The sequence below is a fragment of the Cibotium barometz genome, chromosome 40 (genome assembly GCF_041138505.1).
Source record: "Cibotium barometz isolate CiBa-2024 chromosome 40, ASM4113850v1, whole genome shotgun sequence".
NCBI lineage: Eukaryota > Viridiplantae > Streptophyta > Polypodiopsida > Cyatheales > Cibotiaceae > Cibotium > Cibotium barometz.
In genome coordinates this window covers 25,621,689-25,647,279 of record NC_141085.1, presented here as the reverse complement: position 1 = coordinate 25,647,279, position 25,591 = coordinate 25,621,689, and the positions used below count along the sequence as shown (strand labels likewise).

General features: G+C 47.0%; 1 protein-coding gene across 3 annotated transcripts in view; it reads right to left on the bottom strand.

Moving 5' to 3' along the window:
• LOC147615354 (Amidase family protein) overlaps positions 1-25,591 on the bottom strand; it is a 181,639-nt gene that overhangs the window by 91,049 nt on the left and 64,999 nt on the right. For all 3 annotated transcript variants that reach the window (XM_086779443.1, XM_086779441.1, XM_086779442.1), the window contains 2 exons: positions 18,966-19,048; positions 18,454-18,554 (listed from right to left, as the gene is read on the bottom strand). In XM_086779443.1, coding sequence (XP_086635569.1) covers positions 18,454-18,554; positions 18,966-19,048 — 184 coding nt within the window. The remainder of the gene's footprint in view (positions 1-18,453; positions 18,555-18,965; positions 19,049-25,591) is intronic.

Here is a 25,591-nt window from a genome sequence, read left to right as displayed (position 1 = left end):
GAGAGGACTGATTGCGAGCGGGTGCTTGTTGATGAAGCTGGTGTCTGGGATATTTTGGGATATCCACCTCTGTAAGGTCAAGGTCCTTTCTGAAATATAAGTCTTGTTCATGTTCTCTGGTCTGGTGTTCTGGTGTGTTTGCATGCGTGTGTGGAAGTGTGGCGCTCTATAAAGGCGTAGACAGCTTTACCGCTTCCGTGCCATCACTTTTTGGTGCCTCCACAGAGGAGCAGATTTCCTCTGGTTTGTGAAAGAGAACAGGGACTGTGTGAAGAAAGTTTTGGAAATGGCTCAGGATTTTCCGGAGTATTGGGGATTGCCACAGGAGAATGCAACCAGGTTTCTGGAGAAGATGGAGTTTACAGCCTTGATGAAAGACAGGGCAACCCCGGAGATCCTTTCTCGGATTTTGACTTATTGCTTGCAGGGTGATGCAAAAACATGGTTACAGATGTTTGTGACTACACACAGGAATGTTCATCGACAGGATCCTGAGTACCGTGTAGTCAGAGCTGCCTTTTTGGCACAGTTCGTCCATGTGAAGAGTCCGAATGAAGTGTGGAAGGAGTTGTGTAACATTCAGCAGAAGGACGGTCAGGATGTGGATCAGTATCTGGTAGAGTTTGGTAGACTGTGGAGTCTATGGTGTGAGGCTCTGATTCCTGAAGTACCCCCGCAGATGATAAAGAGAGAGCGGTTTGTGGCTGGTCTGGAGCCAACGATCCGACTGAAGGTGGAGCTGAAGAACCTGGATAGCTTTGAGGAGGCTGTCAGAGTTGCTCGTGAGAAGGAGTGGAAGGTGAAGCGTCTGAGGCAGATGGGAATGCAGGAAGAGCCAAAGAGGTTTGTGAAGATGCCAGAGATTGGGGGTATGCATCCTGGAAGAAAAGCTGCTGTTGTTCCTAAACAGGTGGATTCTTTGAAGAGGGAGGTTCATGATGCAGTGGAGCTCATGAAGTCTTTAAGCTTGAATTGGATAGAGTCTGCAGGAAGAGGAAGAGGCATAGGTGATGTGGGAAGGAAGACTGATGCATCATCTGGTTTTGAAAGAAATTCAGCAGATATTGGAAGAGGGAAAGGGTATCTGAGTGATGTGCAATGCCGGAATTGTGGTGAGTGGGGTCATATGAGTCCGCAATGTGAGAGACCAGCCAAAGCTAATGGTGGAATATATCAATTGTCTTGGGGAATGAGTGATAGGGTGAGTGGCCCTAATATGCAGGTGAAAGATGCAATTCAGCCCAGTGTTTGTGAAGCCCATAAGGTCACATTTGCAGAACAGAGTATGGGACAGGTTAGCCTGTTGGGAATGGAGAAGGGTGAGGTTTCTGGAATCAGCCCTAAAGAGCCTTCAGAAGGTGAGGAGGAGAAGGATGGAAGTATTGATGGTGCTGTGGATTGTGAGAGTGATGCTAGTGCTGAGGAGCCTGATGAGTTTGAGTATGGATATGGCTTGGATGATCTCTTTGATTCAGAGAAGAGTAATGACTTGCAGGTGCCAGTACTTCAGCCAGTCAAGGTGGAGTGTGATGATCAAGGTGTCACTAATGAAGATGCTGTGGATGGAGTCCATGTGGATGATCCAGGTAATGAGTTGGATATTGCAGCCTGTTGTGAGAGTGTGGATGGTGAGCTGGACAGTGTACTTGATAGTGCACTGGATGATCTGTTGGAGATGGCTTTCTTGGAGAAGACTACTTGCATGCCAGTTGTGCAGGAAGAGAGTGATGGTGTGATTGGTGATGAGCTGGATGCTCCTTTGGATGATGATGTGATGGATTCTGGATGTGCGGTTGCTGATCAAGAGGTGTGTGTTCCTTGTCATGCCCAAGAGGATGCGTCGGTTGTGAGTGTTGAGGATGCATGTGAGGCTATTGTTGTTGGTCAGGGGGACCAGGATGCTTTGCCTGGCAGTTTGGGGAGCTTATACTTGATAGGGATGCCTGTGCAAGATGTGGAGAATCTTGCAGGATCGCCAATGGTCTTGAAGCTGGAGGAACTGCAGGAAAGCGACAATGATGAGTCTACAATGCATGAGGTTGCTATGTGTGATGTTGATGGGCTGAAGGGAAGTGAGTGTATGGTGGACACACCACATGTGGATGCTCAGCATATGGATGAGTGTTTTGGTTATGGTTTGAGTCTAGCAGGTTGTCCAGAGGAAGGGTTGGAAGCCAGTGATGTGGGTGGCAAATTGGGTGACCATGAGATGAGAGTTGATGATGAGATGTCTGTTATTTCGGTACATGACTATGAGTGGGAGTCGGATGTGTCAGAGGGGAGTAGAGGCGAGGGATGGTTGTTTCCCTCACAAGGATATGTGAGCTGGTCTGGAGGAGGAAGTACAATAGTAGATGGTGAGGGGGCCATGTACAAAGAGCCAAGGGGGTTGCTGAAAGTGGAAGGCAATGACAGGGTGTGTCAATGGTTGTTTGATGGAGAAAGATGCTTGAAGAATTGGAAGGTAGATGCACCAAGGTTTCTGTTTGATCAGGGGGGATAAGTGGTTTCTGATTGTGCAGCTGCTGGACATAAATGTCTCAGCAGAAGAAAGGGGGTTGCTAAATATGTGTGTAGTTTTTTGGGAACCTCAACCTCAACTTGTACATGTGTACATGAGTGTTGTTCGTGTTGTGGTAAAGTCATGGGAGCACCCATTGACTCAGTGTGGGCGTCGTGGATGCGGCAAGCAGGCTATGGGTTTTGATGAAAGTGTGTGTGCAGGAAAAAAGATGAAATTTTAGAGACACAGCTTGTCCGGAGCGTAGTTTGCTGAAGGCGGTATCAGCTACTTGGCATCGAATGTGTGGGCGCGTCAAAGAAAGAACGGGTACTTGAAGCTTTATTGAAGTGTGTATGGAAGAAAGGGCAGAAAAAGGTGAAAAGGGGCCATGTGGTATGGGCATGGTGTAAAAAGCAATGGTGGCCATCTTCAAAAAAAATAAATAAATAAAGTAAGAAAAAACGTAGCCAGCTGCTGCTGGTGGCCAGCTACGTGGAAATTGGAATGGCCGCCAGCGAAGTCCTTCCAGAAGCTGGCGAAGTCGGCGAGGAGCGGTGTGCAGCCGCGGGTGTGGTTGCAGTGGTGAGAGGGGGTCTCGTTGAACGAAAGGGTGTGGAGGCCCGTGTGGTTTGGGGGCGTGTGCAGCCACAGGCGCTGCAGAAGAGGTGGCGGACGAGTCGGCGCAGCTAAAAAGGAAGTGAGGGGATGGTGTTGCTGCAAGAGAGCGAAAGGACAGAGCAACTAGAAGGTTGCGTTGGTGTGGTTGGCGCCTGGGTTAGCTGGCGCGTTGGTGGACGGCCTGGCTAACAGCGCAAAGGGAAAGGAAGACTAACACAGAGAAGAGGCTGCAGTGCTGGCGACTAGAGAGAGACTGCCATCACGGTAGTGAAGCAGGGCGGAGCCGATGGGGAGTTGGCGTAGGTGCAGTACGTATGAAGGTGGTCGCCTCTAGTGTGCGCAGGCGATGACAGAGATAGAGGTGTTGCTGGGGTTTTATACATGATCGCTGCAGTGGTTAGCGTGGCTGGATAGTGGTGAAAGGCACTGGAGCTGCCTGGCGAGGGACTGGCACCGCGTGATGGTAGCCGTGTGATGGTAGCTCAGCAAAGAGATAGCTGCATGTGTGAGAGAAGAAGGTCTTTGGTGACTGAGTGGCGGCTGCAGAGGTGATCAGCGGCCTGGAACGAAGCTGCTGCAGAGGCGCAGAGGAGAGCGTGCAAGAAGAAGGCGCCAAAGGGGTCAACTGCAGGTCTGAAGTGACGTGGAAGCCGTATTGGGCTGGATATTGGGCTGGTGTTGGTGTTGGGTTTTGGGGAGCTCACGATTGCAGAGAAGTTGCCAAGGGGACAGTTTTACAGAGAGGCTGGCGACTGACAGTGAAGCAAGCTGCTGCGGCTGGTAGCTGAAGCAAAGAGTGAGGGAATAAAGCCTGATAGTGCAAAGAAATCACTCGTGTGACTGGGTTTTAACTTGAGGACTGACAGTGTGCTGGTGGTATAGCAGAGAGGACCTCAGCTGAGGTGCTGAACAGAGAAGGAAAGAGGTCGGCTGCAGAGAAGCAAGAGTAAGCGGATTTGGGAGCGACCAGGAGCTGGAGAGGACTGATTGCGAGCGGGTGCTTGTTGATGAAGCTGGTGTCTGGGATGTTTTGGGATATCCACCTCTGTAAGGTCAAGGTCCTTTCTGAAATATAAGTCTTGTTCATGTTCTCTGGTCTGGTGTTCTGGTGTGTTTGCATGCGTGTGTGGAAGTGTGGCGCTCTATAAAGGCGTAGACAGCTTTACCGCTTCCGTGCCATCAACGGGCTGGTAAGCTGGTAGCGCAAGAGGGGGTTCGGGTCATTTAGCGCAGAGGCGAGGGAGCTGCCGCCTTCGAGGTGTTCTGGAAAGTTGGCCAGAGGAGGTGGTCAGCGAAGGGAGACGTGCTGGTGTTGACGGGAGCCTCCCTTGTGAAGAGCAGCGAAGCGACGTGGAGGGCTGAAGTCAGGCGAGGACTGGTGGTAGCGCAGTTGACTGGCGCAAGAGGCCCGTTCGTGTTGGTGTGCAGGGACAGAGAGTCGCTTCGGAGGTAGAGGCCGCCCTTGAGGTGACAGCGCAGGTGACTGAGGAGAAGGCCTCTATGTGCTGCTGATGGCTCACAGGCTGGAGTCGAAGGGCTAGCGTGGCTAGGCAGAGAGCAGGTATGAGCAGAGGGAAGCGTGCTGAAGGGTGGCGACTAGTGAGGAAGCGGCCTTGGTTTTGGGCATGAAGGGCGAGTGGCTGGCGGCGCAGACAGGCTGGCAAGGGGTTGACAGGTGATCTACGAGGGCTCGTGTGGGCCGCGTAGGTGAAGCTGACAGTGGACAGCAGAGCGAGTGCCGAGTGAAGAGAAGAGAAGAACAGTGTGACTGCTTGGCTGGTGGGGCCGGTAGCACTGCAGAGAAGTGGCAGAGGAAGTGGGTTTGTTGTGAGCTGGCAGAGGATCAGCACAGAGTGAGAGAGAGGTGTTTGGGTAGCTGCTGATGTGCTCCCGGATTGGCGCATATGGGCATATGCAACGCGCCCCTTGGCCTGGCTACAGTGGTACCCCGGGGAGTACGAGTGGCATGATCCTTATGCATCCCTTGAGGCCACAGAGATTACCTTTTTCCAATATACTGTTCGGCTGGGGCGGCATATTTTGACGGCGAGGAGGACGGTCTCTCCAGCGGCAGCGGGGCATTGACGGCTACAGGGACTCTCGCAGGAGTTCCTGGAGGATTTTTGGGCTCGGCTCTGGGCTAGTCGACAGGCCCGCAGGATCTCGACTTTCCAGTGGCTGGTCGCCCACAGGGGCTCAGCAGTTGGCACTTGGCTTGTTTACAGCAGTCTTTCGGCGGCCTGCGTCCGATGCGGCCACCCTATGGAGACACAGAGACATTGCCTTTGGGATTGCCCTCAGGCGCAGCAGATTTGGCTGCGGATGCTGCGTATTCTGGCTCCCCTCTCTCCAGAGGGTATGTTTACGTGGGGTGCCGCTGCTTGGTCGACTTCGTCAGGGCCTGCTATGGGCTATGAGATGGAGCATGGCAGTCAGGCCATCAGATTCATTAGGAGCCAGCCTCGCCTGGTTCCGGCACCGGATTTCTCATCCGCCAGCTGGACACAGGAGAGGGATTTACGATGGGAGCTCCTCAGCAGCCTCACCATCTGGTTCACCTGGAGGGCCCGGTGCTTTACGGCCTTTGAGGGGAGATTAGAGCCACCAGCAGAGACTGTACGGGGGATTTGGCAGGAGTTGATCCACACCCTGCGAGGACAGTATGACCGCATCCGGGGAGACTCGGATGAGGCGATCTTGCAGCGCCAGGCCTTTCACACCACTTGGCGCTGTGGCCCCTTCTACACCTTACACACGGGATCCCCCCGTTGGCACTACAGGCCACCTGTTTGGCTTTTCCCCCCCCCTATTGTATGATTTAGCCTCTCAGTCCTTTGTACTGATGCTTGTATTTTGCAGCACCTAGGGAGAGTCTCCCGGGCTGCCTTGCTGCATTCACTGCTCTGTTTCTCTTATGAGCAGGAGAGATCTTTTGTAGCCCTACGGGCGTTTTTTATATAACTAATGAAAGGATCTTTTCTCGGAAAAAAAAAATCTCGGCATACAGTTTATGCATACAGATGATGGCATTGTTATGCAGCAAACTAAGTACATAAAAAGTTTGCTAAAAAGGTTTCACATGGATTAATGTAAGCCCATTTCTACTCCAGTAGAACCAGGTGTACGGCTTACTATGCATGATATTGGAGAGCCTTTTGAGGCCGGCATTTACAACCAGGCAGTGGGATGTCTCATTTACTTGTGTAACACGAGGCCAGACATATCTTTTGGGGTGTCTTTGTTGAGCAAATTCATGCACAGCCCAGGCACAAAGCATTGGCAAGCAGTCAAACGCATTTTTCGTTATCTTCAGGGTACCCTAGATCTTGGTTTGTTCTATCCCAGGGGGGGCAGCTTGCAGCTTTATGCATACAGTGATTCAGATTGGGCTGGTGATTATGATACCAGGCAATCCACCAGTGGGAATTATTTTTTTCTTGGCAGCTCATCCATATCTTGGTTGAGTAAAAAGCAACCCACTGTTGCCACATCTACTTGTGAGGCTGAGTACAGGCCAATCTTCACAGCTGCAGTAGATTGTGTATGGTTGAGGAGATTATTGGCTGATCTTCGTGAGTGTCAACAGACACCCACTACCATTCTCACTGATAGCTAGAGTGCTAAGGCCGTGGCACGAAATCCAGTATTTCATGCACGTACCAAGCACATTGAGATTCATTATCACTATGTCAGAGAGAGGTTACATGCAGGGGAGATCAGTTTATCTTACTGCCCTACACAGGATAATGTTGCAGATCTATTCACAAAGATTATTGCCAGTATTACACCATGGCAAATCTGGAGAGCTAGATGCACGGAGGCTATTGAGGGTGTCCAGATTTTTGGGTCTCAGTGCATTAGTACTATATGGGGTGATATCATCCACACTCTTATGGCTACTTGGGCTCGCATTCAGGGGCCCTCTCGTTCTGCACTCTCGTTCTGCGCAGGCGAAGCGTGTGATATTTATGCGGGAATGGGACCATGGCATCTTCTTTTCCTCTTCCGGCTTATAGCTGTGATTGTTGTATGTTTTTCTCATACTTAATAGAAGTCTCTTTCTGGAAGAAAAAAAAAAGGCTTTACCTCGAGAAAAGTTTGAAGCTTTCCGCAAAGCTTTGGGCTTACTATCATACAAAGAGTGATCTGCTACCTTGTACAGCTTCACACTTCCACTACAGGGGAGATTTGTAGGCATATGCTCACTTATGGTAGTGCTATGTGTGAACAAGGCTTAACCAAGGGCACTTTTTCCCATGTGGTTTTTCCCCTTGGATATCAAGTGTGAAAGGACACTCTACATATAATATTTTGTACTTCTATATTATATGGATGTGACACACATGCAAGGGTTGACTTGCATTTTGTGGCTACCACACTTTTGCATTTTGTGGTTTGGGGCCTATGGGACACAGACCAGGCCACTGACAGAGATACACATGGCAGTATGGAACTGTAATGGTTCACTATGGGTGCAGTTTGGATGACTGGAGCATGTTATGGTGGGGAGACATCATACTTCTGACAGAGACACATCAGAGCCTAGAGAGAGGGCTACCTCGAGTAGAGGGATTCCAGTGGGAGTCAGCATACAGGAGGACCACACGCCAGGGTACCTCGAGAGGGTCGGGGGGAGTAGCAATTCTATTCAGACGGGAGCTACAGGGAAGACTGAGAGTGGTAGCACAGGATCCAGAGACCAGATACATGTGGATCAGCTTACAGCTCTCACAGGACAGGGTTATATACATAGCTCTATGTTACTTTTCTCCATCAGGATCCTCCTATGTCATTACAGAGGACATGCCACAGGAAGAGGAGACAGGAGCCTCGCCATACACTTGTCTGTCAGAGGAGATTATGCATTATTCTACACTAGGGGAAGTATTTCTTATGGGCGACTTCAATGCCCACACACAGAGCAGACAGTGTGAGGTGTATGACTATGATGACATGGAGATCCTCCACCCTGTGGATGATCCAAAGGAGATAGGGGCTAGTCGGGCATAAGAGGACACTGGACCAGACAGAGGACATTATGGGGACTACAGACAAGCCACCCAAGGCAAATGTGCCTGCCATACCCGATGTGCAGGGTAACACTGAACATGATGGCAAAGAGAGAGTGGTATGCGAAGAAGCTTGGGGACAAATCAAGGATCAACCCGCCTTATTCATATTTAATGATTGTGCAACAGATAACTTCATCTCTACACAAATGGCAACCGCCTTGGGCATAGAGATTGGGGACATGGGACCCCAAATTAAGGCAGAGGTAGCTTTTTGTTGGCAAAGAGGTGCAGGTCACTCCTCTTATTGGAAAGTTGCGCATTCATATACAGGGTTATTTGGATCATGAGCATTTCTTGATTGCCCCTCTCAATGGATGTGACGTATTACTTGGCAAGCCTTGGCATCATAGGCTTGAGCCCCGCAAAGAATATAAAACCAACAGAATCACCTTTATGCATAGAGGCCGCATGCATGTCATTGATGCTGGCAAGGAAGGGAATTCTATCCCGTTGTCTCTCACATCCAAATTAATAAGGCAATGAAAAAGAGTCTTTCCACGTACTTGGTTTTTGTTTGTGACAAAATTGAACAACATAATGTGAATGTGGATGTATTGACTCAAGAGAGGCTGAATTTTCTTAATGCTTATAAAGTTGTTTTGTCGATGCATTGCAAGGAGAGCTACCTCCTGAGAGACCGGAGGATCATCATATAGATCTTGTGCCAGGTAGTTCCCCACCTAACAAACCCGCATATCGTATGAGTGCCGCACAACAACAAGAGATCATGAAGTAGGTTAATGAGGTTTTAGAGAAGGGTTTGGTTCAGCCAAGCTCCTCACCCTTTTGTTCACTTGTGCTTCTTGTGCAAAAGAAGAATGGATCTTTCCACATGTGCGTGGATTATCGAGCTCTAAACAAGCTCACCATCAAGAACAGGTTTCCCATTCCACGCATAGATGACATCTTGGACAAGCTTGATGGTTCGGCTTGTTTCAACTGTATAGATTAAAGAGTGGTAACCACCAGATTCGTGTGGTACCCCGGGATGTCCATAAAACTGCATTCAAGATAGCTTTTGGATTGTATGAATTCTTGGTGATGCCTTTTGGTCTTGCCAATGCCCCGACAACATTCAACCGCATGATGGACAAGATACTTCGACCCCATCGTAAGTTTACAGGTGTATTCTTTGATGGTATCTTGGTTTTCTCCAAGAATGAGGAGGCGCATAAGACTCATTTAGCTATAGTCTTTGAAGAGTTGCGAAAGCATAAACTCTTCATAAATGCTAAGAAAAGTGAGTTCTTCTTTTCAGAGATACACTATTTGGGGTACATCGTATCCAAAGAAGGTGTAAGAATGGATCCTACTAAGATTGAAACCATTCGGAATTGGCCAGAGTTGCAAAATGTACATCAAGTGCATAGCTTTCTTGGGTTGTGTTCATACTATATGCTATTCATAAGGCATTTCACCAAGATTGCCTCGCCATTGCATGATCTTACAAAGAAGAAAGCCACTTTCCAATGGACTTCGAATGAGCAAGATGCTTTCTTACAACTCAAAAATGCTATCATTTGTGGACCCATTTTGATTGTTCCCAACTTGCAAAAGCCATTTACGGTAGAATGTGATGCATGTGGGAATTATATAGGAGCTATCTTAAATCAAGAGGGTCATGCAGTTGCTTATGAGAGCCGTCACTTGCATGATGCCGAGATCCATCTAGACATTTATGAAAAAGAGCTCTTGGCTGTAATTCATGCCGTAAAAATATGGAAACATTATCTTCTTGAGGCTGAATTTGTAGTCAAGACAAATCACCAAAGCTTGAAATATTTTCTATCTCAAACAAAGCTCTCGAAGAAGCAAATGAGAATGGCAACTTTCTTTCCATGTTTCATTTTCAGATTCTACATACTCTGGGAAAGAAGAATGTAGTGGCAGATGCTTTGTCCAGGAAGCCAGCTGTAGCTGCAGTTTCAATTTCAATGGCCTCTCATGGGGACTTATCTGCCATGCGTGATTTGTATCATTTGGATGCTGATTTTTTCCATATATGGACTGATTTGATGGCTGGTCACTCACATACCTCTTATGTCATCAAAGAGGGTTATCTTATGAAGGAAAATTGCCTACGTGGTGAAGGATATGCGTCCAAAGGCTATGGAGAAATGTCATGATCCACCTTATTCTGGTCATAGAGGTATTTTACCCACCACACACATGATAGAAAGATATTTCTTTTGGCCAAGCATGCGTAAAGACATTGAGGCTTATGTATGCACATGTATTACCTGTCAAAAGGTGAAATTTGATAGGCAAAAGCCTCCCGGTTTGCTTCAGCCATTGCCTATTCTCTCGCAACCATGGGAAAGCATTACTATGGACTTCATTATGGATTTACCTAGATCCCAGCATGGAAATGATGCTATTTGGACCATAGTTGACAGGTTTAGCAAGCAAGCTCCCTTTTTGCCCGTCAAGAAAACCATTAAAGTTGATCATATGGTGAAGATTTTCCTTGCTCACATATTCAAGCATCATGGTATGCCTAAGTCCATTGTTGGGGATAGAGATCCCAAGACTACGAGCCTTTTTGGAGGGCTTTATTTGATAACATGGGCACTAAGCTTGAGTTCTCATATGCTTATCACCCCCAAACCGATGGTCAAAGTGAGGCTGCAAATTCTCTTGTGTTGGATTTATTGAAGTGTTATGTGGCAGATCAAAAGAGTGCCTGGGAGAAGTATCTTCCACTTGTAGAGTTTGCTTACAATAGCACAGTACATTCCTCCACGGAAAGACCCCGTTTGAGATTATTTATGGCAGAGTGATCTTGCCACCCATCCTTCGTACAAAGGATGAGATTTTTGCAGCCGATGAGTATGTGTGTGACTTGGATGTAGCCTTTGCTCAAGTGCGGACAGCCATTGCAAGGTCACAAGATAAGCATAAGAGGGCTGCCAACAAGCATAGAAGGGACATGCAAGTCAAGGAAGGTGATTGGGTATTGCTGAAATTTGAGAAAGCTAGGCTTCGGAAGAGGCCAAGACAAGAGGAATCATATCCAAAGCTTTCTACTCGATATTATGGACCCTTGAAAGTGATTAAAAAGATTAATGAAGTGTCCTACAGGCTTGCTTTACCCAGCCATTGGAAGATTCACCATACTTTTCACGTGAGTCTTTTGCGGAAGTATGTGGGGCCAGACCCGGAAGAGCCTATCACAGAAGATCTGCCCGAGATTGATGAGCATGAGGAGATCCTCCAGCCAGAGCAGATTGTATTTCACAAGGAAAGAAAATTACCACATGGGAAGCTTTCCAGGAGATACCTTGTAAAATTTAAGACCTCCTTACCCATTGATGCAAAGTGGGTAGATGAGGATTACTTTGTTGACTACCCGCAGCTTTTACAGGCATATCTTGAGGCTTTTCACTTGAGGTCAACTGTTTAGAAGCCGGGGGGGATGTCACCATTTGGTCCCCATTTCTAGAGCCACTTCTATGGGAGTGTCACTCCATAGAGCAGCCAGATTTGTACCATGTTCACATGTGCCTAGGCCAATGCCCCATATGAAAGGTTCAGTCATTTGGTGTCACATAGACGGGAACCAATTGTGTACCACCCGTGTGTGACTAGTATTGTGCCCATGGAACTTGTCACTCCATGGTAGGACTGATATTTGTGCCGACCTTGTCTATGGGATTGTCACTCCATAGGAAGGCCCATGCCAGGACTTGTGTTTTGCCTATGGGACAGGACTTCACATTTCTCTCGTGCCAATTTCGTTCCCGACAAGAAATCTTTGTACAACTTTCATGAAAGAGGGATTTCGTCCATTACATGTGCACATGCATTTATGTTTGCATGCATAAACTTGTTTTCGCATGACTTGTTCTCGTGTGTTTGCCTACTATGTCAAGCCAGTACATTGGACGAGGACACACCCCCAGTGTGCCGTGGGTGTGCTATTTGCTGATGAGTTGGTGTGGCGTGTGAACAGGTGGTAAGTATCAACCTTTTTTTGGCCTTTTCAAATGTAAAATCCTTTAAGTAATGTCAACCTTAATAATTACAAGGTTGGGTGTTCACACACATTTAAACATTGGCTGGACATTTGCTCTCATGTGGGTGCCCAACATTATTAATAACATTTATAGTTATTATTGCATGAAGTAATTCTTCTTCCCCCACACGTGGATGGTTGGTGGGAGTGTGATTGAAGGAAAGTACCCACCTTGTTATTAGCAGCCTGTACCCGCCTATTGTATCTCATGTTGGGCTGCATTTTATGGTTGCCTCATGTTGGGCTGTATTATGGCATTTATATATGGATAATCCGGCATCTCCCATGGGGAGAGTAAGGCCCTCAAAGCTTGTACATGATATTATTCTCCTTGGGTAATAAAATACTCCAAGGGGGGTGTCACATGTGCAAGCTCCATTTTCAGCATTTGTGGATGTTTTGTCCAGCTCTTATGTTTTATGCAAAGTGATGATGGATATGTGTTAAGGTTGTGGCCATGTTTAAATGTTCTAATATGCATTGATGGTATCAACAAGTGTGTCAAAGGCCCTAGTCCCCCGGGCACCGCGAGTTACCTCGGTGGTGTAATTAGACCCATTGCAATGAGTCTTTTCTGTAAAAGCATTTTTGGAAATAGATACATGGAGGGAAGGAGATGGTGGGGTCCAGGATGGCTAGTACCTACATTTCTGGAGCCACTTCTATGGGACTATCACTCCATAGAGCGGCCAGATTTGTACCATGTTCACATGTAGCCAGACCAGTGCCCCATGTGAAAGGGTCAGTCATTTGGTGTCACATGAACGGGAACCAGTTGTGTGCCACCCGTGTGTAACTAGTATTGTGCCATATGGACGGGAGCTTGTTTGCTGCCGCCCATGTATGACCAGGCGTTTTATCGATGGGACTTGCACTCCATGGTAGGACTGATATTTGTGTCGACCTTGTCTATGGGATTGTCACTCCATAGGAAGGCCCGTGCCAGGACTTGTGTTTTGCCTATGGGATAGGACTTCACATTTATGTCGCGCCAGTTTCGTGCCCAACAAGAAATCTTTGTACAACTTTCATGAAAGGGAGATTTCGTCCATTACATGTGCACATGCATTTATGTTTGCATGCATAAACTTGTTTTCACATGACTTGTTCTCGTGTGTTTGCCTTCTATGCCGTGGACGAGGACACCCCCCACCAGTGTACCGTGGGTGTGCTGTTTGCTGATGAGTTGGTGTGGCGTGTGAACAAGTGGTAAGTATTAGCCTTTTTTTGGCCTTTTCAAATGTAAAATCCTTTAAGTAATGTCAACCTTAATAATTATAAGGTTGGGTGTTCATACACATTTAAACATTGGCTAGACATTTGCTCTCATGTGGGTGCCCAACATTATTAATAACATTTATAGTTATTATTGCATGAAGTAATTCTTCTTCCCCCACACGTGGATGGTTGGTGAAAGTGTGATTGAAGGAAAGTACCCACCTTGTTATTAGCACTTGTACCCGACTGCACCTCCTGTACTTGCTGTACTCGCCTGTTGTGCCCGACTGCACCTCCTGTCCTTTTTGTACCCACACCCGTTGTACCTGACTGCACCTCCTGTACTTGTTGTACTTGCTTGTTGTACCCAACTGTTACCTACTGTACCAATTGTACCTGCTATACCAGCAGTACCTTATCGTAGCTATTGTACCTGCTGGACTAGCTGCACCTGCTGACCTGCTGCACCTGTTGTACCAACTGTACCTAATGTATCTACTGTACAAGCCTGTACTTGTACCATGTACCTGTTGTACTTGTACTAGCCTGTATCTATTGTACCTGCTGTACTAGCCTGTACCTGACTGTACCCTCAGTTGTACCCAGCATCTATTGTTGCCAGGATCTGCCTACAATTTGGAAGTGCAATAAAAAAAGGGGATGAGCTTCTCTCCTGAGAATTGAATTTGAATATTTGTCAAGTATTTATCTTCGTATTTTTCAGATTCAGTAAAAATTAAATGTTGTTTGAACAAGTTTTGACAGGCAAAATATCACACCCTGTTGCCTTCGTTAAGAAAGGCCATCAGGACGGTGACTTGTTCCCATGATTACCCTGACCGCGCCCTCATATTTTGGAGGAGCCAGTGAAGGTCATTTGGGGTATGAGGAAAACTGGGAGCAAAGCTGATTCAGAAGCACCAGGTAATACTCCCTCAGCGGTGTTTCACCTTGCCAGGCATAAGTACGGGCGTGCCTATTGGTGCACGGTCTCGGAAGACCAATGAGGGCAGGTGTGAAGGTGGGAGATTACCTGTGACTTGGTCTACTCCGACAACTGATTCTTCACCAACGACATCTCATTGTTTACCAGTTGTATTCACTCCTTGTTATGGAGAAATCTGGCCTAGGGCCCGTGAACTCCAAGAAATTTCCGGCCCCAGTGATGGTGTCAAGTGTTCTTTGTTACTTTCAGTTTTAATGTTGCAAGTGTTGTCCATTGTTTGACTTAGTTAAGTGATCTAAAATATGTGTATTCTATCTTCCGATTTGTCAGGCCTCCTGTAGGGAGCGGTTACACGGAGGGTAGAGGGTTAGGTGTCACTCCAGAATAACCACTAATACCCGGTGCACAGGTGAAGGACCTGGCGAGGGTACTCCATGAGATGGGATAGAAGGCTGGGCACTCAGCACAGGCGGAATGCCTGGCTGAGGCACAAATCCTTGGATAGGCACATAAGCTAGTACGGATGTAGTGTCTGTGATGGGTTGGTAAACTGCCTGGTACCCCGGAATGTTGGGTGGCGGCACAATGCTTGTGGGCATAATAACAACCCAAACTGAAGTCCAGGCTGTTGGCTAGACTGCGCAGCATGGCTCTCCAGATAAGGCTAGATATCGGGGTCTAGTACTGGCACACTGGTTATAGGCGTGTATCCCCCTCTAGAAGCGGAATCTGGTAAGCTTGGAGAGGAATTTCGTGATGCCAAAGGTGTAAAAGGTGAGTAGGTGTTGACAAGCTGGTCGACTCCCAATGTCAGACCTCGAACGGGGCTCTCCAATGAGTAAGAAGGCCCATCCTCCATGTGGTCTCGATCTGAGTAAGGAGAATCAACTTCTGGTGACAGAGGCTGGTCCTCCAGTATCGTAGGTAGTCAATCCATGCTTTATGCTCTCAATGTCTTCGTTCCCTTTGCGCACGATAGCTCTGATACTATGTGAGGGCAAAAGGGCGAAAGAACCTGATGTGCGAGCGATCAGAGTTAATCAACACAGCATGAAATGGATGAATGAATATATGTAAAATGGTGGAATGTCGTGATGCCAAAGGTGTAGAAGGTGAGTAGGTGTTGACAAGCTGGTCGACTCCCAATGTCAGACCTCGAACGAGGCTCTCCAATGAGTAAGAAGGCCCATCCTCCATGTGGTCTCGATTTGAGTAAGGAGAATCAACTTCTGGTGACAGAGGCTGGTCCTCCGAAGTCAGAGGTAGTCAATCCATGCTCTATGCTCTCAATGTCTTTGTTCCCTTTGCTCATGATAGCTCTAATACCATGTGAGGGCAAAAGGGCGAAAGAACCTGATGTGCGAACGATCAGAGTAAATCAACACAGCATGAAATGGATGAATGAATATATGTAAAATGGTGAGTACAAGAGGGCCTCTGTGCGAGGGACTGATGAAGCGACTCTAAGAAGTAGACCGGTGATGAAGCACTAACAAAGTCGGAGCTGAAGCACAGTCACTGACTAAGGCTCGCATCAAAGATAGAGGGGGCACTCTGAGGGGTGGTCGGGGGCTGTGTAGAAGAGGCTGAGCTCCAGGGATCCCAAGGTAGGTGGCTGCCAAAACGCAGGTCTGGCGCTGACTACAAGAGTAGGGCGGCAGCAGATGTGTGCTACGCAGGGGGCAGACCTGGAGCAGGGCGCCGCAACTGAGCTGGTGAAGAAGGGCAAGGGCGTGCTTCTGGATCATGTGGCTTGATGCTCGATGACGTGGGGGCAGGGCACCGTGCTGCTGGGTGCTGGATGATGAATGCCGAAGAAGGGGCAGCATGAAGGCATTATTTAGTGCTGCCCCCCCCCAAAAGACCAGGTGCCAGCCAGCCTGGCCAACCTGGTAAAAGGCCTTTTTAGGCCTTTGTTGACCCCCCCAACCAACCCCCCCCCCCTCCCTGCCCAAGGATGATCACAGAGAGTAGTAGCCTTTGGTTGTATGGTGGCTGCCCTATCAGACATTTGCATTGGGACCCCGGTGAGTGGGTGTGGAAGGATGCTTGTAACCCCTTGAAAAGCATGCCTTTTTTCAGTTATACGGTGCGGAATGCCAGACATCTTATCTTGGGACACATTCAGTGTGTCCCTACTCTTAGACCCCATTGGGAATCTTACGGCATCTCGACTGACATTCAGAGGGTTTTTTGGCGGAGATTGTGGTATTCTTATAGGAAGCCACAGATTTCCTCCTTTATCTAGGTTTCTCTTCATGGTGGTCTCACCACCAATCAGTGGAGGTCAGTTTTACTGGTGCTTGCCCAGCTTGCCCTAGATGTGCAGGAGTTTCGGAGTCAGTTTACCATTGTTTATAGGAATGCAGGGAAGCACAGCGGGTTTGGTCTGCGATTGCACACCTCTTTGGTAGGATTAAGAAGGATGCTATCATTTCTTTTGGTTCTATCATTTGGTTGACACAGTCTGGGCCTCAGCTGAGATTCGAGGGGACTGACAGGAGCTTGGCCATTATGGTTAGGCAAGGAGTTGCTCGGCAATGTTGTCTTCAAGATTTGCCACTTTCACACTTTGTCCCTCTGGCACAGAGGTTAGACAGCTCTTGGGAGATTATTGCTAGCATCTCAGCCTGGAATATCTGGGAGGCTAGATGCACCGAGGCCATTGAGGGTACTCCCGTTCTTGTTTCTCAGTGTCTTTGCACGATTTGGAGTGATATTATTCACACCATCATGGCTACCTGGGCCAGAATCCATGGGCCAGAATCCAGGGATCTTCAAGGGCTGCGGAGAGGAAGCGTGGCCAGTTTATGAGAGAGTGGGACATTGGTATCTTTTTCACGTCCTCTCACTCGGGACCCTATTGGCAGCACAGGGCTCTTGATTGGTTGAGATCTCCACCTTTCTTGGTGTGAAATCTCCATTTTGTAAAATTTTTTCATACTTAATAGAAGTCTCCTATCTGGAAAAAAAAAAAAAGAATCAGGAAGATTCACCGTTGAGAATTCAGAACCCATGCTAACTGCAGCTCTATCTGGTGACAGCACATGAAACAGAAGAATTACAGTTTTCCAGCTCAATTCCATGCCTACAAGAGCCAATTTCAATTGAAGAGTTAAATCAAAGTTGTTTGAACCTTTTTCCCTATCATTCAGCATACCGCTTTAGTTCAAGGCTTGGGTGCACTATTAAAAGCTGCCAGCTTGGCAGACCAGTATTGGCGATTAAGTGAAGTGCAAGCAGCCTTACATTTGGTATGACAGCTTTGGGGTTTACTGAATCCTTTATTTCCAGCTCTACCCATTAATTGCTTGAGCTCACATAGACTAGTAACCCTTTGGATGAAAATCCGTCCGTGCGCTCACATTTGCGTGCACCAGCCTAAGCATGTCTCTGAGCAATTCATCGCATGAAAAGAGCAACAGGCAAACATGGAAGAGCAAGGACAATTCTAAGGGGGAAGCAGGCCCAGGCAATTCTAGTGTGAAAGCCTCGCCTTCTTCCTCTCATCAAGAACAGGTCCCCATCAAATGGCTAGCAGTGTTATGGTTTTATTATGACTCACCATGCACATTGGGAAAATTATCATGAGAAAATGAAGCAGTGGTTGGGAAAGGGCAAAGCGCGAAGGTCATAATCCACATTTGCATTGGTGAACCTGACTCCAACTTCTACCCCTTCTAGCTTAACCAATGCTCTCTAAATTGCAAAAGGTCACCCCGAATCTCAATGTCTTCAGGCTGGTATGACATAGGAACCTTGAACATGCACCCAGCCTCCATCTCGTTTGATCGACATGCTTCAAAAGACAATGTCTCCAACAAGTTGGGGTAAAGGTTAAAGCCACCCACTGCAAGACATCCCAATGGCTTGGTGCTTGCTATTTCTATGCAGGGTTGAAGATGCTACAGGATGCATCCTTTGCCTTTCAGGAGCATTCAACAGAGTGGCTCTGTGGCAATCCTTTAGTGAAAAAATTAAAATGCCCAAGTAAGAGTCTGGTTTGTTTTGCATGCACCTGACAATCAAGGAAAGGCCACATCAACAAAGCTCGAAAAAGGATGAACCAACTCCAACATACCAAGATAAACCCCCTTTTGTATCATATCATCTGCAGTTGCTGCTTCTTCATAGGCCAACTTTTCCGTGTATGATATAACAACCTGCAGGACGCAATTGTACCTGGATACAAACAAAAGAAAAATAATGAGTACTCTGTGAAAGAAATATATCGCTCTCCATTTTCATATTTGATCTAACTACAATATACATGCATACATGCATGTATGTATAGGGGCACATGCACACGGAAGCACGCATATACACACGAGAAGGAGAGAATCGATTATATGTATGCATGTATGTACATATATGTATATATAGGTATATACATAGATACATATTTACATAGTATATATGTATGTATATGTAACTAGTGTGTGTGCTTCCGTGTGTGTATGCCCCATGTGTATGTCTGTATGTATAGGGGCACACACAGACGGAAGCATGCATATACCCACTAGGAGGAGAGAATTAATTGTTTATGCCCACATTGAATTGAAAAGGTGAACATCAGCATACATTGTGTCCCACCTTTTCAGTCGCGACAAGAATATGTCCACAAGCTCCCGTGATGTCACCTGCTTTGTGCGGATTAAAGCTCCAAGCTCCAACACCTACAAAAAGCATGCATAAATAAATAGATCACAACAGGGAAGGGTGAGCATTCTAGTAATAGTGCATTTTTACATGGATACATGAAAAGGCTAAGATACCTACATACTTCTTTTTTTTTTTGGTAAATCCATGAGCAGTATATTATCAATGAAATTTACATGAGAGTCTCCAAAACGGAGAGCCTCAACGGGAAATCAGAAGCAAAGAGAAACTATTTCCAGGCATGACTGATGAAGATCTCCTTGGTGGCAAGCATCATAAACAGATTGCCGTAAGGAGCTTCTAAAATACTGATAAGATTGCAAGAACGGTTTCCCAAAATATCTCATGTTGTGATCCTGCCATATGGTCCAGAAAGCCCAATATCTGACCCAGCACTAAGGCCTTCATCCGCAAAATTTCCATGTTACTTCGCCTTCGTTTCCCTAACTCTTTTTTTGGGAAACGCTAAGATACCTACATACAATAAGATGCACATTGCTTTATGTGATCAAAAGAGATCAAAGGGTGACTAAGAACTTCTCCATCAAAATGCACAATATTTTAATATCAATGTGTCTATGCATGCATGCGTGCATGTTAAATGTGACCTTTGACTAATAAATCCATGCATGTACCTTATCCTTGTTGTCGAGACTATAAATAGAGAAATAGGAAATGACCTAATTGAAAGAGTGCACAGAGCGGAAGCAAGATAAGCACTAGAGTGTGCTGATCTGAGATGTGCAAGAGAGAGAGAGAGAGAGAGAGAGATATATGAAGCAACAAAGCTGAATATACTGCAATGAAAGCAATCCCGAGCAAGAGACATAAAAGGTCTCATCAGTGAATGAGGGATACAAAAGATGACCAAACTAGTGAAAAGTGAAGAGGCTAGCCCACCTATATATAGGTCATGAGGGGCTGGCCGACTGGAACAAAAGAACTCGCCGACTAGACAAAGAGAGCTGGCCGACTGGAGGTGAGTCACTTGACCTCGGAAAAATACCAGGAAAATGGGAAAAAATAGGGTGAAAATAGGGGTGGCCATCCCACAACCAAGGGCCATAAAAGGGATCAAGTGTGGACACAATACATGGGCAGAATATGGGGATGAATATGCTAACACCCCCTCTCAACACAACCAGATGTTGAACAAACTCTGAGAAGCCGAAGATGAGGAGCCAAGGAAGCCTGAGACACCAGCCTGGTGAACAAATCTGTTGCATTCTCTGCTGAAGGACAATACTGCAAACACAAATCTCCAGCAAGAACCCGTTCACAAACATAGTGATACTGAATCTCAATGTGTTTTGTACGAGCATGAAACACAGGGTTCTTGGCGATGGTGATGCAACTCTGATTGTCACACCAAAGAAGAGTAGATCCGGTAGGAGGAAAGCCAAGTTCTCCCAATAATCTCCGCAACCAAATCGCCTCACATGCAGCATAACAAACTACATGATACTCTGCCTCTGTAGAGGAAAGCGCCACAATAGGCCGCTTTTTACTACTCCATGAAATCACTCCTGACCCAAGTGAAGGAACACAACCATTGGTCGAACGTCGAGTATCTGGATCTCCAGCCCAATCTGAATCAGACCATCCAAGAAGAGTGCAGCCTTGGCCATAGAAGATGCCAAAGTCCAAAGTACAACACAAATACCGAAGAACCCTGAGAGCTGGGTTTGGATATGAAAGAACTCAATAAGCTGGCTGTGAAACAAATGTCCAATCGGGAGTAGGTCAACCATACCAAACAACCGACGAGAACCCGATACTATCCCTGAGCAATCCCTGGAGAAGCATTAAGAAGAGAACGCTTCTCACTAGTGTCCATAGGAGAAGATACTGGCCTACATCCAGTCATCTGAAACCTGTTAAGAATCTCCCGTGTGTACTTCTAATAAGAGAAGAAAATACCTTGAGGGGTCTGCCAAATCTCAAAGCCAAGAAAATAATGCAGAAGGCCAAGATCCGTCATCTCAAACTCTGTGTCCAAAGCATCCATGACTGAACAGATCCTCACATAATACGAACCTATACAGATGAGGTCATCAACATAGACCACAATGATAACAACTAACCCCCTCTCAAGGAGGATATAAAGGTTTAAATCTGCATGAGAACGGCGCAAGCCAAGCTTTTGAAAGAACTCATCAATCTGTTGGTACCAAGCCTGCGGAGCCTGCTTCAAACCATACAAATCTTTCTTCAATCCGTACACCTGGTCCTGTCGGTCTGGAACCTCAAATCCCGACGGCTGATCAACATACACTTCCTGTGTAAGCTCTCCATTCAGGAAAGCCGAGTTGGCTTCCATCTCGAATACGGGCCATCTATGATGTCCTGCAATAGCAGGAACAGTTCGAATGGTACTCATCCGGGCCGTCAAAGTGAAGGTCTCATCGAAGTCGACTCCAAGGCGCTAAGCATAACCCTTGGCAACCAACCTCGCCTTGTGCTTGTCCAAAGCTGCCATCAGCTCGGTACTTCGCTTTGAAGATCCACCGCACACCAATCACCTTACGTTATTGTTGCCTAGGCACCAAAATCCAAGTGCCATTCTGTTCAATAGCATCTAGCTCTACCTGCATAGCACGACGCCAAAGCTCATGTGAAAGATCCTCGTCCACAGAAGTGGGATCAGAAGGACCATGAATAACAGAGGACATAAGAGCATAGTTAACAAACATGTTGCCCTCATGAATTTGTTTCCCTGTAACTCTGGAAGATCACCTGAGAGAACCAGGCGGAGGAGCAAAAGGAAGTACCATCCACGCACCGATCTGCTCTAACTCGCTGGAGGAGGAGCAGAGTCATCATCATCATCTGACTGAGAATCCACAACTGGAGGTGTAACAAAAACGAGGGGAGGAGAAGGAGGAGGCAGAGGAAGAAGAAACTCACCACTCTCCTCAGAAGATGCAGGAGTCTCGTCGAACACCACATCACGGCTCACAACAACAACTTTGCCAGCATGCTGATCATACAAACGATATATGCCTTGGACACAGAACTATATCCGAGAAAAGTCATGCGCTGAGACTTCGAGTCCAACTTGGAGTGATGCTCCTTAAGTACATGTACATGCGCTGAACAACCAAATACCCACAAATGAACAAAAGAGGGCTTCTCACCATGGAAAGCCTCATATGGAGTTTTATCTGGAAGAGCAGCAGTAGGAGACCTATTCTAAATATAGACAGCAGTTGAAGCCGCCTTAGCCCATAAATGTCGAGGTAAAGAAGAATGCTCAAGCATAGCACGGGCCATCTCCATGATAGTCCTATTCTCTCTACAACTCCATTCTGTGATGGAGTATATGTTGTAGTAAGCTGTCTCTGAATGCCATGATCCTTGCAATATCGTTGCAATATCGTTGAAACTCTTGGGATGTAAACTCACCACCTCTGTCAGTCCTAAGAACCTTGATCGAAGAACTGGTCTCTTTTTCTACCTCAACCCTCCAATCACAAAAGTGTTGAAAAGCCTCATCTTTGGACTTCAAAAAGAAAACCCAAGTAAATCTGGAGAAGTCATCCACCATCACGAGCATGTACAACGCCTTACTCAAAGACGCGGTACTCATAGGACCACATAAGTCTGCATGAACAAGTGCAAGTGATGTCGAACATCTGCGTGTCGTCTCCTTCGGAAAGGCGGCTCGACGTTGCTTCCATCGTAAACAAGAGGAACAAACAGAAGATGGAGCCTTGATGGTCGGTAAACCCTCAACCAACCCATCCTTCGAAGCTCGCTGTAGAAGCTGATAACCCAAATTGGCCAAACCAAGGATGCCAAAGAGCTGAAGAAGAACCAGTAGAGAGCAAAGTGGTCAACTTGTACAAGCCACTATCCTGGACTCCCTGAGCCAAGATGCTACTAGTCTCCTTATCACGAATAGTAATCTCGTAACGAGAGAAGATCACCTCCACACCCTCAGCTGTAAGAGCACTCATGGACAAAAGGTTAAATGCCAAATCTGGAATGTACAGAACGTCAAAGAAGTACCTCTTGTCCTCGGGAGGAGCAAAAGATGGGGATGGTGCCACGTCCATGAACTGGCACGAAAGAAGAATCACCCAAAGTGATATTGCTTGTTTGGTAGTTAAGTCCTCGAACCAATCCCGATGAGGTGTCATGTGAGCAGTAGCACCACTATCCACAATCCAAGACCGTGATGACTGAGAAGTCACAAGAGCCAGTACACGATGAGCACCGGCTAATAGAAGAATACCATCATCCTTCTTGGTCTGAGACACCGCTGTAGAGGTAGAGTCCTTTGCTTCTTCATCCCGCTTCTTTTTGTAACATTGGAGCTGTTTATGACCCTTCTTGCGTCATGAGGAGCTGGCCAACTGGAACAAAAGAGCTGGCCGACTAGACAAAGGGGGCTGGCCGACTGGAGGTGAGTCACCTGACCTAGGAAAAATACCAGGAAAATGGGGAAAACTAGGGTGAAAATAGGGGTGGCAAGCCCACAACCAAGGGCCATAAAAGGGATCGAATGTGGACACAATACATGGGAAGAATATGGGGATGAATATGCTAACACTAATGACAATCACATACAATTCCTAATCCAAACTCAACAAATATATGCTCTTAACTCTCTACTTCTTAGGCACATAGATTTTTGAGAACAAATTTAGCTGAGTTTCCTAAACATACAACTGGATAAAAGCTTGAAATCCACAACACCGTTCAAAGTGTGGGAGAAGAATGAAGAATGGGACAGAATTGACCCTTAACTGGACTCGGCTGCGGTGGAGAAACTCAAGGCTCTTCTTTCTCTCAAGTTCTTAAGTTTGCCTCTAGCTTTTTTATATCATTGCTGCCTTAGGAAATTATCTTTTCTGTTTGTCATGTGCATCTGTTAATCTTGATGCTCATGGACATGATTATCCTTGCTAGCAGGTATACAGGCAGATTTAGGGGTAGATTTGGACCTGATTTTAAGGCCTTGCAAGCACTCCGAAGTGCCGAGTAGAGGCAGCCTGAGGCAACTCTAGGCACAAATGCAACAGCATGACCAAGCAGTGGAATCAGCAAGCTCTTGTATGCACGTAGATTAGCATGCACGAACCGGATCTAGTTCAAGATCCAAAATTATTGTACATATTCATGTTTTGGAATATGCAGTAGATTAGGTCTACCTTGTCTTTTGTGCATTGGGATTAGCATTAATCACAGAAACGCTTCCACAACGCCTGTCATAGTTTCTTCCCTAGTCCAACCCCCCTTTGATGGAGGTGCTGCTTGAGGTTGGAGAACTTGTCCTACTAAAGCTGCAGGTTGAGGAGTCCTCTCTCCACCAGAGGTGAATCTGGTCCTCATCCTAAGGGTTCAGGGGAGAGGTCCTTCCCTACAAACTGGGTGCTCCATCAGAGCACCCCGCCCCCCCTCTCTCTCGTGTTTCAGTTTCAGTTTCAGTTTTGTTTTAGTTTTCCATGATGATGATATTCCATGGATACTCGTAATCATCTTTTGTCTCATAGGCCCATCAGGCCTTTTGTAAAATGTAAATATAACTTTCTTTCTTTCTCCTTTCCAATGCCCGCTAACGAGCTCCCATGACTGGTTGGTGTAGGTATGAGGAGTTCAAGGTGCCATTGCGGCCACTACACAGCAGTAGTGGCGGTGGTCCAGAAAAGAGTGAGTTGAAGCATGAGGCCTTTGCCCGTCTCCTCATAGAGGAGTGCTGCTCCTGCCTTTGTGGCAAATGCAATGGCCCTCCAAGTGAGACTCCTCAAGGTGTTAGGAGAAGCCATAGTAAAGAGGCACACATCCGCCAAAAAAACATGTGCCTTCGGACAATCCCAAAGGCAATGTGGCTGGTCTTGCTACACCAACCATTCGAGGCCAGGCCGCCAGAAATCGCAAGCCTGAAGTGCCAAAAGCATGACGAAGGGACCCACGCTCCACATGCCTAGGAAGGCGGCTCGTCCCTGCTGCATCCAATTTCCCCAATTGACCCTGGAGCATTAGGATGAGATCTTTCCACAAATGACGCCATTGCATCATGCCCGCCAGATGCGCCAAGTTGTGATGCTACTGATGAGCTCCCAACCCTGGTCGGCATAGGTCTAAGGGGTTCAAGAGGCCACTAAGGCCACGGCAGCGGTAATGGCAGTGATCCAAAAAGTGTGAGCTGAAGCACAAGGCCCTCGCCCGTCTCCTCATAGAGGAATGCTGATACTGTCTCCTTGAACCACGTGAAGGTCCCCCAAGTGATACTCCTAAAGGTGCCCAGAGCCAAAAAAAAAAGGCACGAGATCCACCACCAAGCTGCTGTGGCTTCGAGCAATCCCAAAGGTAGTCCCATTGGTCTCCTGAGAATCGCCACCAACCACAGAAAAGCACCTATGGGCTACCAACCATACAAGAATGTGATCTTCTTTGACCAAAACTGTCTAAGAGCCTCCTCGAAGAGTCAATGAGGGGACGCACGCTGTCGTGACGTGGGCGGTGCCGCTGGGAAAGCGCGCGGCTTCTGGCTGTGAGAGTAAGTGGTTGAACTTCAAAGGACTTCACCAGCAAAGGCTAGAACCATCATTAAT